Here is a 19,881-nt window from a genome sequence, read left to right on the forward strand (position 1 = left end):
TCCTTCCCTTCCTCCATTTTTTTTGTGCTTTGTACTCTGCCATCCTTATTTTTAAGTAGGGAAGTGCAGTTTTCCTTTCCACTTGGACAAAGCCTATGGGGTGTGCAAGCTTTGGGGAGGACCCTCACAGCGTGTGCAGTGTTCTGAACACGGTGATGAAGTTTTTCCAGCAGAGCTCAGCAGTTAACTTCCAATTGAAAATAAATAGTGGGAAATGCAGCTCTGAGAGGGCAACTTTACAATCCCATTGCAGTTCTTACAAATGTTTGTTTGGGAGATACTTTTGGTGTCAGGACTCAGTTGTGGTGGGTGTTGTGCAAACCAGGAGCAACTGGTGACACATACAAGGTTAAACTCTCGCTCTGTGTGTGTCGGGTCATATTTTCCTAACGTTGGATCATCCAAGGGGAATATTTCCCCATATCCCAGTTCTTGTAACTATTAAAAAGCGGTGACTGCAGAATTGTTGCTGGGTTTTGAGGATCTTGCTCACAGGCTGTACCTCTGGGAGTGCCTGTTCACTCCTGGCAGAGGTAACTCCAAACTCTGCAATCGGTGACTTTTGGGGGAATTTTCTGTTAACTTCTGGCTGAGCACATGGCTGGCTGAATGCTGGCTCAAGGCCAAGGAAAAAGAGCCTGAGGAGTGCTGGCGTGGCTGCGTGTTGAGCTTGAGGAAAGGAATAAAAGCACTTTTCAGTTGGATTCACCACGTGATCCATCCAGCAGCATTCCAGGTGCTGGAACAGGGAACGCGGGAAGCGGGCACCAGGAGCTGGAGCAGCCACGGTATTCCCAGCTGGGCATTGGCTTCTCACCAAGGCAGCCTGGATGTGTCCAGCTCATCCCAGTAATGATGCAGAAGTCTGGAAAACTTGCAGGATTCAGGCAAGTTCAGGCACTAATGCTTTATGTGCTCCTTGTGCCACGGTTAAAGATCTCTCTGTAGAGGGGAGGGGGAGCTGGGCTCTTCCCTGCCACGGTACAGGGATTAATGCATTAATGAATTAATTAATTAATCCAGAAGATCATTAATCTTCTGGATTAAGGAGTGGAGGGCTGGAGAAAGGCATGGCCTGGTGTCCTGCTGGGACAACATCCAGCACGGAATGAGGCGCTGGAGCAAGCGCTCGGCTCCTACTGCAAGGAGACAAAACCTGACTTCCAAAGGCAAGGGAATTCCTCCTGAGCGTGGCCGTGCCTCACGTGGCTCTTGGGGCCGTGGTCACACATCTGGTGTTTCTATCAGGCCCAAATGCCCAGGCAAAGGAGCCCAACCTGCTCATTTTCAGTGTTTATGAGGGGTGTCGCTCACTAGAGTGGCCAGGCTGACTTCAGCCACAGTTCGCAGCAGCCAAGTTATGAAACCACAAGAAAGTGGGTGTAAAATGGAAAAGGTGACAAAAAGTTTAGTGCTTTCTTTTTTTTTTAGTTTTTAAGCAACCTTTCATTTTGCAGCACAGCTGTTTAAAATTCACTGAACTGATACCTTGAATGGCTAAAACACGATTTGGGCATCCAGCTCCCACAACTGCCAAGCACTCACAGATCTCACAGGATTTCAGAAGTTTGGCTCCAGAGCAGATGGGGACAGAGCTGGCCTGGAGCATTGTCACATTGTGGTGTCTTTAGTCCCTGTTGTGCTCTTAAGACTTGGAGCGGGGTTTGGCAAATTGAACCCCAGGGCTTGTGCAAAAAGCCTTGAGGGTGGAGTGGGGTGTTTAGAATCATGGAATCCTGGAATGGTTTGGGTTGGGAGGGACCTTAAAGCCCATTCCATCCATCCCCTGCCATGGCATCCTCCCACTATCCCAGGGTGTTCCAGCCTGGTCTTGGGCACATCCAGGGATCCAGGGACAGCCACAGCTGCTCTGGGCACCCTCATCCTCACAGGGATGGACTCTCCATCATCTCCCATCTGTCCCTGCCCTCTCCTGCTGCTGTGTGCTTGTGCTGAGAGCTGTGCTGAGCTAGAGAAATTCATGTTGAAGGAAGCATGAGCAGAGCAGGACAGGAGCCTGCGGGGTCCTCCTTGCACACGAGAGAAACGCGCCAGCGAGCGGCTCCGGTGACCACCGCAGACTGGTGACACTGTGACAGCCACACTGGGGTAACACAGCCTCACTGGGGTGACACTGTTACAGCCTCACTGGGGTGACAATGCCCTGCAAGCCCCCCTCGTGGCAGCAGGTGACACGCAGTGTGTGTTTGTCCCCAGCTTCGATGTGGAGAATGGCCCATCGCCGGGGCGCAGCCCGCTGGACCCGCAGGCCAGCTCCTCGTCGGGACTCGTCCTGCACACGACGTTCCCAGGCCACAGCCAGCGCCGGGAGTCCTTCCTCTACAGATCCGACAGCGACTATGACCTCTCACCAAAGACCATGTCCAGGAACTCGTCCCTCCCGAGTGAACAGTAAGCATCAATTCAGTTTACACTCTCTAAGAGCTTTCAGTGCTGCTTTAATCCTCAGAGCTCTGTTAAAAGGAGATTACGGCTGGGACTGGCACATTTCATAGCTAGAATGCACAAAACAGGTGCTGGTCCATCCTCTCCCATCCCATCCTTCAAATATTCCCATTTTCCCCAGAATTTAGCAGAAGAGCTTTCAAAGCCATATCCTGGAATAGCAGAGAAGTTGTGCTGTACTTTTATTTGCAGTGTGCTGGTTCCCGTCCTGTTTGGGGGCTGTTCCCTAGAACAGCTGTTCCCAAGACTGATGGCTGAGCTCGAGAGGATCGATACCCACAGAATGTCCTGGATTCACAGCCCTTTCTTTTGAAAGACACATTTTAAAGTTTTAAAGTGGCCATTAAACTATAAAAAAAAAGTGCTTGTTAAACAAAGCTGAACTGTTGTGAAAGTTTTGTCACGGAATGGAAATCTGAATATTAGCCAGACCCATGAGAACTCTGCGAGAAAATATCCCTGCTGTGAGTTAAAGCAGAGTAAATATTTATTGAAGGAAACACTCCAGATTTTGCAAATAGTGTTTGGTGTAAACGGTGGGTTGTAACAATTCCCAGCAGTGTGCTGGGGTGGGGGAATCCCATCATTTCCACCAAATTCGTAGCTGTCTGCAGCTGAAGTGTCCATCCACTGTGGGCATTGAGTGGAGGCAATTTTAATTAAATTTAGACTTAATAGCACTGATACCTGAGTGAGGATGAGGGGATGATCTCTGTGGCAGCACAGCAGGGAGAATTCCTCTTTGGAAGGGTCCAGCACTGGTGGATGACTCTCCAGAGGATCCTGTGGCAGCCTGGAGCTGGCTCTGCTGCCCTTGCTTAGTGCATCCTGTTATTAATTATGGGATTAATAATAGAATTAAGCACAACGTTGCTCCTAAGAGTGCCTAAAGAGGCTCCAAAAGAGCTGGAGAGGGACAGGACAAGAGGGAATGGATTTAAACTGAAAGTAGGTAGATTTAGATGGGTATTGGGAAGAAATTCCTGGCTGGGAGGGTGGCACAGGGTGTCCAGAGCAGCTGTGGCTGCCCCTGGATCCCTGGCAGTGCCCAGGGTCACGTTGGATGGGTTTGGATCCACCTGGGGTGCTGGAAGATGTCCCTGCCATGGCAGGGAGTGGGACTGGATGGGCTTTAAGCTCCCTCCCAACCTAAATCTTTCAATGATTTTATACCCTGCCAGTTAGGTAAATCATACAGAATGTTCCATACACGTACAAATACCATAACTAATACCACACACAAAAAAAATAAATAAAATAAATAATAAAAAAATCCGTCTTATTGCTGGCAGTGGCGTATTTTGCTCACAACTTCTGCTCAAATCTTCCATGATGAAAACAGCCAGACAAAACCCGGCGTCTGAACAAGGTTAAAGACTGCGACAGAGATCAACAAAAGCCAGGAAATTCAAAGGTGACCTTTCCCCGCACCGCTACGGTTGGTTTTTTTCCACCGTGGTACAAGCGTGAGCCTTAACTTTTGAATTTCCTGGCTTTTATTGCCTGGTGTTCCCAGTCCGAACACTCGCTCCAGCCGATTGTTTTGGATATATATGATGACGTTTCCATTAGGAACAAGTTTTTATGTGGTGTTAACTAAATGCTGCATGGGTTCATTCGTGAGGAAAAGCCCCTCGGGAAAATGCTCATTCCCTGAGGTGAATTTTGCTCTGTTTGAAGGTAAATTTGTAGAGAAATTCATACATTTTCTCCATTTTTCCTTAGGCATGGCGACGACCTGATCGTCACACCTTTTGCCCAGGTGAGTTGGTGGCATATTGGCCTCTAAAATAAGTTTTTTAAGCATTAAAGCAGAGAAGGTGACACCTGCGGTTTTGTCTCCCTCAGGTGCTGGCCAGCCTAAGAAGCGTGAGGAACAACTTCACGCTACTCACCAATTTACACGGCACCTCCAACAAGTAAGACTGGATTTTTTTAAGCTACTTTCGTAGCCAAGAGGAGCGATCGGGGACCGAGCAGGGGCAGCGGGGACCGAGCAGGGGCAGCCGGGGCCGGGGAGCGGCGGGGCCGGGGAGCGGCGGCGCCTCAGGTTCCGCCATTGCCTCACGGCCCCGCCGCGGTTTGCGCGGGACGCCAGGGGGCGCTGCCTGCCCTCCCCTCATGGCGTCCGTGCCCTCATCCCCTCATTCCTCGTTCCCCCATTCCCTCATCCCCTCATCCCTTACCTCCTCATCCCCTCATCCCTTATCTCCTCATCCCCTCATTCGCTCATTCCCTCATCCCCTCATTCCTCGTTCCCTCATCCCCTCATTGCTCATTCCCTCACCCCCTCACTCCCTCACCTCTCATCCCCTCATTCCCCATTCCCTCATCCCCTCATCCCCTCATTCCTTATCTCCTCATTCCCTCATTCCCTCATTCCCTCATCTCTTCATCCCTTCACCTCCTGACCTCATCCCTCAGGTCCTCCCTGTGGAGCAAGCGATGTGTTTCATCTCGTGCCATGTCCACCATGAATCACAAGGACAGTTTGGGACCCCACACCACAAAAAAATCCATAGAGAGGTTGGAGAGTGAGAAGGAATCAGAGCTGGGGAAGGTGCTGGAGCCCCAGGAGAGGCTGAGGGAGCTGGGAAAGGCTCAGGGGGAATTTCTGGCTCTGCACAAGTCCCTGGCAGGAGGGGACAGCCGGGGGGATTTGGGATCTGCTCCCAGGAACAGGGACAGGAGGAGAAGGAACTGCCCCAGGCTGGGCCAGGGGAGGTTTATTTGGATATCAGGAAGAGTTTCTTCACAGAAAGGGTTTTCAGTCCTGTCACAGCTGCCCAGGGCACTGTTGGAGTCCCCATCCCTGGCAGGATTTGAAATCCCTGTGGATGTGGCAGCTGGGGACATGGGCCAGTGGTGGCCTTGGCAGTGCTGGGTTGGACTTGGTGATCTCAGAGGTCTCTACCAACCTAAACAATTCCATGATCTTCGTCATGTTGCCACCTTGGCTATCCCTGGCATTCCATATGTGCCCAGCTCGGGGCAGAGGCATCATCTCTGTTCAGTCAAGCCATGGTCCTGCCCTGCACTTCCACCACTGCTTCACAGAGCAGTACTAATCCCAGAACTGTCCAAACTGGAGGGGAACCAGCAGAATCAAGTGCAACTCTTAACTGGCCCAGAGAGGCACCAAACCCCCAAACCTGGTGTTATCAGCTGTTAATCTACCCAGCTGAGCAATCTCCCGTGAGCTGTTCATGGCCAAAGGGCAGACATCAAGGGGGACACCCCAAACTTGGGGCTCTGGGGACAAAAAGGATTTCCCGGCAGCATCCTGGAGCTCAGCTCCAAGAGGGCTGCCCAGAGAACTGAATCCCACATCACTTCCTTTGACACTGATTGCTCTGAATGAGGAAGGTGATGCACTCAGGAGGAGGATGTTGTTTTTTCTACCTGCCGAACAGGAGAAACCACACAAACTCCTTTCTACGCCTTTGTCCGGAACCACCGTTTCCCCTTGGCTATTTATACTGAGCCAGTCATCGTCATCCTCTGGCCTGCTTGGCCCCAGGAGAGCTGCTGAGCCTCAAACCAACATCATCCATTCCTGGCAATGCACACTCACCCATCCCACCCATCCCACCCTGGCCCTGGTGGGCTCTGCTCGCTCCCACTGGCTCCAGAAGGGAAGGATGAGGAGCAGGGATGTCCCCAGTGGGACACCACAGGCTTGCTGCGCTCCAGGTGTGAGTGGCATCACCACGAGCTCACAATCTTTATTTTACATAAAGCTCAGCATTTTATCCAGGCGTGAGGTTTTTCCTCCTGTTGATTCCCCTTGGCAAATTTCAATGGGAAGGAACTGCCACATTCCAAGATGGAGGTTAATAAAAAAACAGATGGCTTAAATATTCCCTTATTTTTTTTTTAAGCTTTGCTTTTTTGGAAAGCTCAGGCATTTTGGCACTTCCTAATGAGGAATATGAAATTGGACAGGGCCGGAAGGAAATGAGGGTGTAACCTGTAGGACACACAGGCATCTTACAGTGTCCTTTGGAAAACATTCCCAGATTCAATTGAGGTATAAAATCATTCTCCCATGCCAAAGTAGAAGTCATTAAATCTTTAAACCGTCCCATGCCAAACATCCCAATCCATGGTGGAATGTGCTTCCAGGTGCTGCAGAGCTTCCCGCACGCTTTCCAAAGAGCTCTGCTGGGTTGCAGCCATGCTGCCAGCTCATGATTTTATCATCTGTCTCATGATATGTGATATTTTACTTAAACCTCTGCTCTGGGGATCATGAGAATCTCAGCTTTTATTTAACCCCTCCTCTCCTCTCTTTTTTCCTCCTCCACTGCTCCTGGCCCCAGCAAGGAAAAAGAGGATGCTTTTTTATATTTGCTGGAAAATATGAATGTTAAGGCCCGGAGGAAAAAAAAAACAAAACAAAACAACTGGCAGTCATATTTTTTTGACTTTTAACGTCAGGGTTCTTGAGACAGTTTCCTGATTGGAAAAGAGGAGAGGATGATTAATGGCTTTGGAGTGCCGGAGTTTGGCAATTGCAGCCCAGGACGTGGTCGGGAGGCAGCCGGAGCTGCTCCGTGTAATTCCCTGCGGCAGGAGGGGAGCACAGCGGTGCCTGAGAAAGGACAGCTGGCATCTCCAGTCCTGAGCCCTGCCTGCCTGGAGAACAGGATGGCCGCATGGATTGGATGGCTCTGGAGCGGGGAATACCGTAGGGAACAGCGGCTCATCCCGTCCCACCAGCCCTAAAGGCACGTCTGAGCAGCTCAGGGTTTGGAGATCCCTGGGGATCCCTCTGTTCTGGCAGTGCTGCAGCGCGGTGGCACTGTCGGGGAGTTTCTGCTTCTTAGAGATTCCAAGATTTAGCTTCTCAAAGGCTCAGCAGAGGCAGGTCGGGGCACATTTGCAGGGAATTGAGCGCCCAGAGCGTGTGCCCTGTGCTGAACCCGGGTCCTGCACATCCCACCAGAGGAGCCTTGGGATGCTGGGGAGGCTCCTGCCGGGAGCAGGGATGGAATCAGGGCTGGGATTGTGCTCCAGAGCTCACCCGGGCAGCGGAGCCTTCCCGGAGCACTTCTGAAGAAGCCCCCGGAGCTACAATTGCAGCACAATTGAGCCGCTCTGCCTGCTTTGATTCGAGCTTCAAAGGAGAGCTGGCGAATAATGCGAATAATGCGTGTTGCACTTGAGTGGCTGACTCCGAAATTTGGGGTTAGGAAGGAGGCTGGCCAAGGGAGAGTGTGGGGAAATCTGGCTCCAGTTAAAATGGATCTGAAACTTCTTAGGGAAGCAGAAGCCCAAACTTTCATTTTTGGTCAGCCTGAACTATCGCAGTCAATCCAAACTGAAGTGTCTTGATTTTGGTGTCAACTCTTTTTAACTCCTTTAAAAACCAAGTCTCTGATGATGGTTTCAGCTTGAAAAATTAAGAGTTTTGTTTGGCAAGTCTCACAGGGAACAGTGTTGACTTTTGGAGAGAATCTGCATCTTTTTCCAGTCAGACCTTGTTGGCTTGACTTGAACCAATTCTTTTCAAATAGCTTTTGGCCCCTCCAAAATCCATGAATTGCTGCTGAAATTGTTACTCAGAGTCCAGAAAGTGTCCTTCAGCTGTTTCAGAGCTAAACAGTAGTGACTGCAGCATCCTCTTCCTTGCTTTCAGGAGCAGTTCCAGTGTTAACTGCAGGGTGTAAAGGAACATTTCTGACCTTTCCTGTAGCATCACCTTGCAGCAGTTTGGCATCACTTCAGGGTCCATTCCAACCTCTGTAGGGAAAAGCTTTATGGGAAAAGACCTTGACTGTGGGGGAGCCACCAGAGCCTGGCCCTTGCTGCCTCCAGGTGTATTTTGAGCACAAAGTTGCAAAGGCAGCATGGGATGGTGGCACATTTCTCATTTCCAGCTCGTGGAACAGGCAGCTCTGATCACATCTGTCAATACTGCTCAGCAAATCTTGGTGAAGTGTTTGGGATTTCTTGGGAGAATGGGAAAGGATTTTTAACTGAGGGAGCTGGCAGGGTTTGGAAAGATAAAATCCCACCTCCTGACAGAGAATTTCTTTATCCCTCTTAGGAGATCCCCAGCCACGAGTCAGCCACCTGTCTCCAGAGTGAACCTGCAAGGTACGTGTGGGATTTGGGGACAGGCTGCCAAGCCAAGCGCACTCAACATTTATTGCTCAGTTCTGCTCACAGCTGCTTCTCTGCCCCCTCCTCGGTTCTGGGTTCCTCTTGCAAAACCCAGGGGAGAGAGCTATCGGGTCCAAATGTTGTTATTTTAATCGCTGGGTTTGGGGTTTCTGCTGGTGCATTAGTGCAGGAGGTGAACATGATTTTGGTTTGATAGTCATGGCCACAGTGGCTGCTGTTCTTGTGAGTCCCTGTGAGCACAGGCCTGGACAAGCCCCAGCCCATGAGCCTTGAACAGGCTCAGACACAGCTGGGTCTTTTTTATAATTCTGTTTATTTCAGTTTGTTTCCATGTGATCTGTGTACTCAAACCTTTCCTGGGTGAGACTTCCTTGGCTTCCTGCTGGGAAGGGGGTGCCAGGGCAAGGTGGGGTGGGCAGCACCGTGAGGGAAGGACGAGGAGGAGCAGTAGGAGCTGATTACTTAGGACAGGTTTATTTGCTTTGACAGCTGGGTTTAACCAAGCTGAGGGTCTCTAGAACCCCGCTCAGGATCAGAGCTGGCCCTCTTTGCACTCATTCAAAGGTTGCTCCGGAGAGAAGGAGATAAGATTTGGAGCAGTGCCCATTTGTAAGGTTTAATCTCAGCCTTTCCAATAATTACATGCTTGGAGGGACTAATAAAGCTTAATTTTCACAGCGTGTGAAGGCTGGATAACTATCATTTCCTCTCCTGCTGTGTGTTATTTATTCTCAGGGGACACACAGAGGCCTGGACACTTCCAGATTAGGTTCCTCCAAACTTGTTAATGAGAGATGGAAACCTCTGATGCAAAAACAAAACTGGACAGCACAATCTTTAACTGCTTCTCTTTCTGCCACAGCCAGCAGGAATGCAACTCATCAGTTGATTTAAAGCTGGGTCTAACCTGGCTTTGAGTTTGTGCCTGTGTAAAAAGAAAAAAAAAAAAAGAAATCATGGAAAATTTCCTAGGCTTTCCATAGATCTGTTTATGTAACTTAGACAATCTAATAACGAGGAGAGAATGCCCTTCCAGGAATTTTTAGGTTCATTTTCTTAACACTTTCTGTGGAAAAAAATCACTCTCAACTTTTTAACACTTTGGGGATATTTTTCTACATTATTTCCCATGAGAACTGCAGGACACTTGGTACTTTTTAGCTGATCCAAACTTCTGATGCTGGGAGCACATGAAAATTCCTTTAGGAATGAAGTGTTTGACACACAGAACTGTAGAGCAAGTTTTGTGTTACCTTGTAAAGGTTGGATTTGTGGCCCCTCAGGTAAATAGGTTTTTAACCATGAATCTTAACTGCTTTTAGGTGAAATCTTCAAATAAAATGTTTTTAGGTGAGTTGTATCATTGCAGCTTCAGTAAATTGTGGCTTTGTAGGTAAGAAGGAGATGCCTTTTTGTTCTTAATAGGAAATTGTGTGATTTCCTACACAAAACCAGCCAATATTGGCATTATTGGAAGAAAATCCTGGGGTTCTTTGTTAAATTCAGGTCAGTGCCTTACTCTGCCTCTTCACAGCCACTGTCACACTCAATTCCTTTCCAGGCAGCAGAAAACAAACACAACCCTTCACTTTCTAAGGAAGTTCCATTTAATTCAGAAAGAACAGAGACTTTTAAGGATTTTTCTTCAGTGTTTGCAGCATTTTTTACCCCCTCAACGGCTTCTGCTTTGGAAATTATGAAGAGAAGGAGAGATTTTCCTATCAGAACCCTTCCAGTTCTGTGCCAGTGGCTGAGAGGATGCAGAGTGTTTTTCCTGAGAAGGAAGCAGTCATGTTTGGGTTGGGACCAGGCTGCTTCATATCTCTCTAGATAAAAGACTGTATTTGGAACGAACTGGGTTTAGATTCACCAGATTTTTTGAAGGTCAGAATTTGATTTTAACCCTCTGATGTCAGGCACTGATTCATGGCTTTCCCACTTGACATCACTGTGAGCATCTTGTGGATTTGTCATTCATGGGGTGATTTATATCCTGTCCTGAGAAATACAGAACTCAGGGCTTAAAGCAAATGAGGCTGCATTAATAAAATTCCCCTGGAGGGAGGCAAATTACATCCAGCATTTGCACTGCAAGGAATAGACGCCAGCTATTTACTCCAGCTGGAATATTCCAGGATTTTCCAAGCAACAACAGCCAGATCTGTTGCTGGTGTTGCATCACTGAGGACCCAGGCCCGTGGTGGAGTAAATGAGCTGTGGTGAAATGAGGAAATTCTTTTTTGCTTTCATTTTCTTATAAGTAGGAAAACTTTTGGCTGGGTTACTCCTGGGACAAAGGGCTTTGAAAGGCACTGCTGGTGTCACAGTGAATTTCAGAGCTTTCTTAACCTTGCAAGCACAGCCAGAGAAGGAAGGGGAATATGGATTGAACATCCTGTGTTTTGTCCTTGGTATCAGCTGAAGTAAATCTGGCAGATTTTTCCTGTTATTTTGTTATAACTGCAGCTCACAGGAACGCACAGAATCGCCTTTATGAATTAACCGAGCAACCATACCATGGAAATACAAAGCCACAGCAAAAGTCCATCAATCCTTAATTAGCTGGGCAGGATGATGGGAATGCTGTGGGGTTCCTGCCCGGTGTGTGGTGTCCCCAGCAGCTGTGTGGGGTCAGGGCAGCGCGGTGCTGCTCAGGCACCTCTGGGTTACAGCAACAATGGGAGACAGATGGTCACACACTGTCCCTCAGGGCTCTTTCTCCCGAGGTTTCTTTCTCTGTCCCCTTTGTTTCTGCAGAGCGTGGCCTCTGCCACAGTTACTTTCTGTGACCTTTGTGCCACCTTGGGCTCAGGAGTCCATCCCTTCTCCGTCCAGCTCTCCCCTCCCCTGGCCCCAGTGAAAGCTCTGCTGTTCCCACCCAATGATTCAACCAATAACACCTTTAACCAGCAACAAGTCTGGATTTCCCTTCTTGGTTTTGTTTCTTCTTCCATATTTATTCCCCTTATCCCCTTCAAATTAAATCACCTTTCACTGCCTGCCACCATCAGTCAAAGCCTCTCGTTCTTCCACAAGTTTGGTACAAACTTCTCCCAGCCTGATTTGTTCCCACACCATCAGTCCTGGGATGGAGAGTGTTTTCCCATTCCTGTTTGATCCACTGCCACATTTAATGTCAGGAGCAAAGCACAGGGTTATGGATCAAACAGCACTGAGCTTTTCCCAGGCTGTGGAGGGTTTGCAGAGACTCTTCTGGGATGCTCTCAGCACTCACAGCTCACAGCTGTGCTCTCACAATTAACGAGAGTTCTCCTCACAATTATTGACACGGTATTGCCGCAGCCCCGGCTCGGGGGGTGCAGCCCTTTGGGATATGTCACCCCCAGCATTTCAGGGCTCACGGGACTAAAGCTTTGTTCAAATTCCTCTCTGGGGATGGGAGGGAAGGCTCGGTGTTTTTCTTCCTTGTGCCTTAGCTCTGCTTTCCTGTACCTCGGCACGTTTGTCTGCACTTCTCACATGCCTTTACACGACCTCCAAACTCGTACTCTTTCATTTTTCCTGTGGGTGTAGGACGAACACAGACTCGTGCACGAACCTTTGTGTAAAGCATAAACAAAGACTGGATAATGCTCATGCTACCGAGAGCCCCGAGGTTTGGTAGGAGTTAAGGAGCCTTGTGCATCCGAGTGAGCTCAGGGTTACAAATATCCCTGAACCCCGAGGAATTAACGCGGAGCTGCTGCTCCTGCGCCATCCTCCTCTGCTTGGCACGTGCAGAACGGCTCTGGGCACACACACAGAGGAGAGGGCTCCTTTTGAAATTCAGTTTCTTTGCTGGGAGTTCAGCTGAAGATTTGACCTTTTGATTTGGAGAGCGACCGTAAAAGTCAAACGCTTGTTGTGCTTTGGGCTTTCACAGGAGTGCAGAGGAACCACGAGTTCCTGAGCAGCTGAGCCACAGAGCTGCGTGCACAAACGGAGGCTTGCTAGCACCTACAGATATTATTTTTAAAGGATAAATGATTGATGCAGCTCAGGCACCATGCAGATTATTCAGAAACTAACCAAAACCCTGTAAGAAATCAGGTAGATAATGCACTGAACGAGAGCTGGTGAGCTCTGAAGCGATTCTTTCCGCTCACCAGATTAAAAAAGCATTTCAAAGCGAATTTCAGAGCGGGGCTGAGGCAGCTCCAGCCATCCCCAGGCTCTCCCCGGCTCTCTGGGGGAGTTCATTCCTGCAGGGAGTCCGTACCGCGTGTTGTGCCCGCCTGCCTCGAACACACCCCCCGAAAGTTGGACTCATGCATCTTAGTAAGTATTTCAGTTATGCTATTGACGTCAATGCAGTCATTAAATAGATTGCCGGCCCTCCCAGCAGCAAACCTGTGCCAAAGACCTAGAGGCAGACACATTTTAAAAGAAGAACATCAGGTTTGCTTTTAGCATTTGGAGAGAATAAGAGAAAAGTTTCTTCTGAAGTCACCCTTTGCAATAAGGGTGGTTTTTTTTGCTTGGTTTTCTAGGGCTCGTTTTCGGTGCAGATAATTGCTGTGTTTTATTGAACGCGCGTTTGTTGCGTTGCCGTGTGCATAAACAGCTCCGAACGAGACTAAAAAGTCACTTTTGTGACGGGCTCTGGCTGACAAGTGACACTTGTTTCAGGTCCCCTGGCTAGATTTATTTGTGTATCGAGTGACAGGAGGCATTCAGGCAAACCTGCTTAGCCTTTGACTCCCGAAATTCTGCCAGGATTGATTTCATGACATCTATATAAGAAAATAGCCTTCATTTCTCCTCGGCAGGCTCTGAAGACACACAAGCTAATCATGACTCCATAGCAACGGATAAAAACTGTTTTCCCCTCCGCCCCACCTGTGGATGTCACATGAAGATGCTCCACGTGCTGCTGCCATCAGGAGCCTGTCACTCCCCGGGGCCAGCTGCCTCCTGCAGCCTCGGCTGTGCGGGGCTCCCGGAGCATTCCCGCTGTCCTGCCGGATTCCTGAGCCTGCCTGGCACAGCCATGAGCGCTTCCTGCCAGGCTCTGCTCCTTTTTCCCGCTCAGGAATGGCTCTGGACAGCAGCTGGTGATGCCTTGGGGTGGCTACCTGAACCAGAGGCTGGGCAAAATGAAGAGAATAAAATTGGGGATTTATTGAAGGCCTTCAGCAGGGACCCCCTGGGCAGTGAAACCTCCGAGGGGCTGCACCCAGGATGGACCATGGTCATGAGATTTAATACAGTTAGAAGTTTGGTCCATTCATGTATCAAGGGTTAATCCTCCAAACACAGCTTCAGGTAATGAAGTTTGCCTCAGTTTCCACCCCCAAATCGCTTTTGTTTGCATCACTGAGACAGTGAGGTGTCCTTGAGTTCCAGGCCTAGAGAGGAATTGTTTTCCTGCATAAAATGGGAGAAGAGCAGCTGAGAGGCCATGGAGCTTTAGAGCTGTACACTAAAGGATCTGAAAAACATCAGCTAAATCCTGAGGCATTGCTGGGAGCTGAGCCCTGAGGACACACGGAGGTGTCACCTCAGGCAGGTGAGGGAGCAGCTCCACCTCACCAGAGCAGCAGGTCTGTTGTAACAGCAGCAGCGAGATTTTGGACAGGTCACAGAGCCAAACCTGCGGGGTTTTGGTGAGGCTGTCATTTCACTGATGAGCCCACACTCAGCTATGCAGGATAAACCACTGCTCCAGCAGGGTTTAAATGGCTTTAAATGGGTTTTTAATGGGTTCTGTCGGAGGGGCACGGTCCCGTTGTGTGCTGACCCCGCTGCGCTCCCATCCCGCTGCCTTGCGCAAGGGCTGATATCAGCGCTGATAAAATCTGTGTCTCCTCTGTTTGCTGCACACAGCACAGCCATCAGGGCTGCTGGGGGGAGATCCTGACAGCACAGCCCTCGGCACCCTGAATCACTTCCAGATGAGACTGAGAGATGTGTCCTGGATCAGAGGGAAAAACAACCCAAACCAAACAAAACCAAACAAAACCACCCAAACCAAACCTCTGGCTGGCCGGGTTATTTTTTAGGTCGCAGGGCACGGTCTGTGCGTGCCTAAGGGATGAACATTGTCCCACTGGTGGAGTCCTTTCAGCTTCCATGGCACGGCGTTTCCAGGCAGTGGGAATTGCAGTGGCCTCCCCAAAGCCCCCAGCACCAGCTCGGCCACACAGCTCTGGAGAAGTTTCTCCTTCCTCCCCAGGCTGGGCTCACACCATGGGACAGGGCATCCAAAATTCCCTCCCCAGGGAAATGCACTGCTCAGATCCCACAGCCACCCCCAAAGGCCAAACCTTTGTCCTCCTGCAGGATCTGATTCCCAGTGGAAGTTTCTCTCTCCTTGTGTTTTAAAAAGTGTTTTTAACTTTGTGTCCCAATTCTCAGTAGCCAAATAGGTTGGTTTGTAGTTGGGCAGGAATTCCCAAATATTTTTTTAATATTTATTAGTCTTGGTGGGAGCAGGGGTTGGTTCCAGGTTGGAGAGGAATATAAAGAGAAGAAAGTGCTGTTCCTGAAGGACAGAACTGGAATTTGCTGTTCTCTGCAGGAACATTCTGCTCACCAAACTTAATTCTACAATTACAAAATAATTACAAAGATTAAAACTTCCAGAGCTTTAAAAATCAAGGTAGAACTAAAAGAAGAGAGCAAATGGTTGCTCTGGAACTTTTCCCTCTATTCCATATGGAATTGCATCCATTCTGATTCACGCTCAGCAGTTGCCAAACAGCGACACTGAACAATGAACATATTGATCGTTTCGATGTTCAAATCACCCAGAAATGTTGTGGTTTTATCACCAGTTTCATCTCCTGATGAACTAAAAATGATTTCTGCAGCCGAGCGAGGTGTGCTAATTAACGTAACCATCATTGTGCAAGCGGGGAGGAATGTTACACTAAGAGTTAATGAAACATTTCATTGTAATATTTGCTCCAAGAAGTGCCTGTAAATGACAGCCTTAAGGATGCTATAATTGCAATATTTTTTGACAGAAAGGAAACAGCTGCTAATTATTTATGGTTATTAATCAAACCTGTCAGTTTATTCAAAGTTCATTCAGTTCACTGTAAATATGTATGATTACCAACATTTAAATGTTTTAAGCAGTAGCCTTTAAAAACTATTTAAATACACCTTTCCCCTGTGGGATACATTCTCACATCTAAAGGTAGCATTGATTGGCTTTGCTGTGCATTCAAGCACTGAATTGTTTTAGGAATTCAGAATTAAAGAAAAAACCTGCAAAATCCTGCAGGGTGTTGATTTGACAATTAATATATTTCAATTTTGTAATCAGGACTGTGCCTCTGGAAGTGCCAGGAGCAGGATCGGACCCAAGGTTTGCTGGGATCCGAGATCCCTTATTCAGTGCTAAGGAACTCCATGGTCAAAACGAATTTTAAAGGAACTGTGCATTTTAATGTAGATATTCCAGTATAAATATCCTGCTGTCAGAAATCTCCCTTTCCAGGAGCGAATTAATCATCTGTGCATGCTAAACTCCTCCACCACACCTTCACACTCTTCAAAAGCTTTCTGAAACAGACTTTTTCCCTGGACCTCCAGCTTCCAAGCATTTGGAGAGAGGCTTTGGCTGCAGCTTGCCTTGGAGCATATTCCAGACACCCCAAAGTTTCCATTCCAAGTGGGTCGAGTGCAGTCAGACCTTCCGTGCCTCCAGCGTGTGTTTCGGGAGGTTTGTCAGGCTTAGCACTTCATACCAAAACACTTCTGAAATGTCACATTTTACAAGCCACCTCTTTTTCTTGAAATGCCAGATATCAGGCTGACAAAAGCAGGAGCTGGTCAGAGCAATCTTTGTGTTCTCTGAAAAACCAGGGGAGAATTCTGGGAAGTGGAAAAGCCAGCCTGTTTTCCTGTGGCTCTTCCCTCCCTCCCTGCCTCATTCCCTGTACAAATTTTACAAGAAGTGACCCAAAATCGTGTCCCTGCTGCTGTTGACTGGAGAACAGGACGTTTGGATCCATGCTGGGAGCATTTGTGCTGCTCTGGGACAGCCCAAGAGGATGTGGGATAACGTCTGTTCTGTGGGGATTGTCACTGAGCACAGCGTGGGGCCAGCCCTGCTAAGAAAATTCCAAGAATAAACACACACAAGTGCAGGGTTTGTTGGAAATGGACTTTGCTGGCATTTGACAGCTGTGAAATGTTTTCCTCCCTTTTCTTCCCAAAGATCCTCTTGAAGAAGAGAGCTCCAGGGAGCAGTTTCCAGTTGAACTGGAGTGTTTCTGGTTTAGACTTTATGGGACAGGATCCCCATCCAGCTCCTCCTCAAATACTGCTGGGCCTCCATCTGAACTCCAGCTCTTTGGGCAGGGGATTTCCCAAAATTCCCATTGCAGCTTCCTGGGTCTCAACTCTTACTTTTCAAGGTTTCCATCCCCTTCCAGCTGGAGCATCCCATGCAGGTAAAAGCCAAAAAGCTGCTCCTCAGCCTCTCTAGGTCAGGAAGGAGGAACCCAAGCAGAGATGCTGCTCACACCACATTTTCCAGCATTCCAGCAGCTGCTCCCTCTTCTGTAACACTTCCAAATGTGGCTCTGAGTGCTGCTAGAACAGCTCCTGGTGCACATCGCCTCGAGTGGGGAGTCATGTGCTGAAATCAGCCTGAGATCCACCAAAATGTGAATTTTGCTGTGAATTGTGCTGGATTTCCTGCTCAGAACTCACGACAGTGTGAGTGACCTTGGCCGAGGCTGACACCAGGTGCCTCTTATGCTGCTAAATGTTAAAAGTTCTGGAAAATGCCCCACAGTATAAAACTTAGAGCAGGAAAAGTAACCCCTGGAATAATCCCCAGCAGGCTGAGCCATAGCTGACCTTCAGTGGGGAACATTTCCATTTCCACGTCCATTCAAGCTGATATTTGAACTGGAATTGTTAATAAGAGGTGCGTTGAGTGCTGACATTTTGATTTCCTCGAACTCACATTTGAGGTGCTTAAATAAATGTATTTTGAGGGCTTTAATGAAATGGTTTTGGAGAGTGAAAGGCTGTTCTTAGCTCTGCTGGCTGCAGACATTTGGGGAGTGGTTCCACTTTCAAGTCTTTCTGTCATTACGGGGTCACATTTGTCCCCATCTGCCCCTTCCAGGCACCTCTGTGGTGCAAAAAACCCGATTTGGGTCAGGACTGACCCCAGGCTTAAGGAATGTTGTCATTCAGGACTCAGAATCCTCATATTTGTCTAATATAGTCCAGATCTAGAAAAAAACCTAGAAATAAATTAATATCTGCTGTTCTGTAATATCAAATTTTGATTATGGATAAGCAGGGAATGAATCTGATGTTGTTTCCCTGGTAATTTCAGGGCAAATCTGGTGCCATGTCCCAAACACACCTTTTAAGCAGCCAGGGTGTGCTGGCCTCAGCCCACAGGTGGAGATCAGCACGTGCAGGCTTTAATATGGAACATTAAAAGCTGTCAAAACAAATGATGCTGCTCTGCAGGCTCCTGCCATCTCCCTCTTCCTCCCCACCCCGTTCCCCGTGGGACTCGCTCCGTGATTTTCAGCAGATTATTCCAAAAGCTCTACGTGCACTTGGGGAAACAGAAAGGCCAGTGAGTCACTTCTGTGCACTGAGGGAGGTGAATCCCCGGGATTAGCACGGGGATGTTTCAGCTCTGCTCTCAGCCGCCGAGCATTTTGAGTTTGGGGCTCGAGGCTCACCCCAAAATCGGAGTTATGGCGTGGGGGTGGATAAAAACCTGTGTGTTTTGGGGAGCCACCACCCACCTCACACGCAGAATATTCTGCATTTTTAAAAACTGGAGGACTGTGGATTAGGAAATTGAGACTTCCCAAGCTGTCTGTGCTGGTTCTGCTCGCTGACCTCGCGCCGTGTCCCGCGCGCAATCCCAGATCCGCCGATAGCGCTGACTCACGGCTGCGATTCACAGCCCATGGGTCCAAACAGGCCTTTTTTTGCAATATTCTGCATTCTTGGGTGACTCTGCTCCCTGCAGATATCCCTGGATTTCAGCTGAGGGATGACAGTCCTGGGCATTTCGGTGAGAGGCAAACCAAGGGCACAAAGTTCAGCTGAGGTGAATTGGCGAGGTTGACATTTCCCCCTCGGATACATAAAATACCTATTGGAGGAAAACAGATTAAAATTCCAAACTAAAGCAGGTTTGTAAGCTGCTATCCTAAAGGATAATGCTTTCAAGTAATTACATTTAACCATGGGGAAAAAAACCCCCACCATTTCATTCCATTTTATAATTAATATCATTGAAATGCCCACTCAAAGTGTAAGGGGTGACTTTGTGTCCTTGTTCTCACAGCTTGAGCAAGGCATGGGGACACAAAGGGTGCCACGTGTCTTAAAGAATTCCTATGGATTGTAGCTGGGATGCTTCCCGAGACCACAGTCTCAACTTTCATAATAAGAAACTTCAGGAAATGAAATTGAGAGGAAATAGAGGAAAATTTAGTGTTAAATTGTGACCTTTTAACCTTCCCAGGAGCCAAGGAACCTGATTTAAACAGGCCTAACATTTTCCTGGTGGCCTGTTCTACGTGGCTCAGGTGATGTGGGCAGCCTTGCTCTGCCCCTTCTTTAACATTTCTGAATAATTTTCTTCACAAACAGCTAAGGATTATTAAACTTTGTCTTTGCATCCAGTGCCAGTGGCCAAGTGGAGCTTTTCAGGTAGACCCAGGATTGTGCTTTGAACTTCCAGGATTTATCCCTGAGGTTCCTCCTCCATTTCCTACGCCAGCATTTATTTCACCACAAAGAACTTTCACTCCTGACAGACTCTTTAGACCAGAAGTTTTATTATCTCCAGGTTAAAACCTGATTTCATGGCTCCAGACAGGTCTGGGGATGGAGGCAACACCTGGATTTGGGGGCAGATCCAAGCGAGGACTCTTGTGAAAGGGTGACACAGAGCACAGTTAATGCTCTGTGTCTCTCAGGCTCTGGGGTTGTTTTTTCCTCTGGTTGAACTCAGATCGTTGCTGTGTGGTCTGGCTGGGGAGTTCCTTCCGTGCCAGGGGCCTCTTGTGAAAGTCATCTCGAGGTTTCGGAGGAGGAGGTTTTGGGGCGCCTGCAGGGGTGCCGGAGGTGTTTTTGCACAGATGTGAGGACGGAGGGAGCTCGGGATGGAGGAGTTTGGGACAGGGAGAGCCCCTGGGCCCGGCTGGGGGCTGGCACAAGCAGAGCCCCTCTCCAGCACTGCCAGCTCCCAGAGGAATCCTCGGCTGGGCTGTGGCTGAGCCAGCTCCAGAACCGGAAGCCATCCAGCCACAGCAGCCCAGGATGGTGCCCCACCTAATTAAA

The 19,881-nt window shown here is 48.7% G+C and overlaps 1 protein-coding gene across 4 annotated transcripts in view; it reads left to right on the forward strand.

The window, feature by feature from the left end:
• The window catches only part of PDE4B (phosphodiesterase 4B), a 165,865-nt gene that overhangs the window by 101,111 nt on the left and 44,873 nt on the right, over positions 1-19,881 (forward strand). For all 4 annotated transcript variants that reach the window (XM_015636159.3, XM_033516270.1, XM_015636160.2 and 1 more), the window contains 4 exons: positions 2,218-2,412; positions 4,192-4,228; positions 4,315-4,385; positions 8,519-8,568. In XM_015636159.3, coding sequence (XP_015491645.1) covers positions 2,218-2,412; positions 4,192-4,228; positions 4,315-4,385; positions 8,519-8,568 — 353 coding nt within the window. The remainder of the gene's footprint in view (positions 1-2,217; positions 2,413-4,191; positions 4,229-4,314; positions 4,386-8,518; positions 8,569-19,881) is intronic.

The sequence above is a fragment of the Parus major genome, chromosome 8, assembly GCF_001522545.3.
Source record: "Parus major isolate Abel chromosome 8, Parus_major1.1, whole genome shotgun sequence".
Classification (NCBI taxonomy): domain Eukaryota; kingdom Metazoa; phylum Chordata; class Aves; order Passeriformes; family Paridae; genus Parus; species Parus major.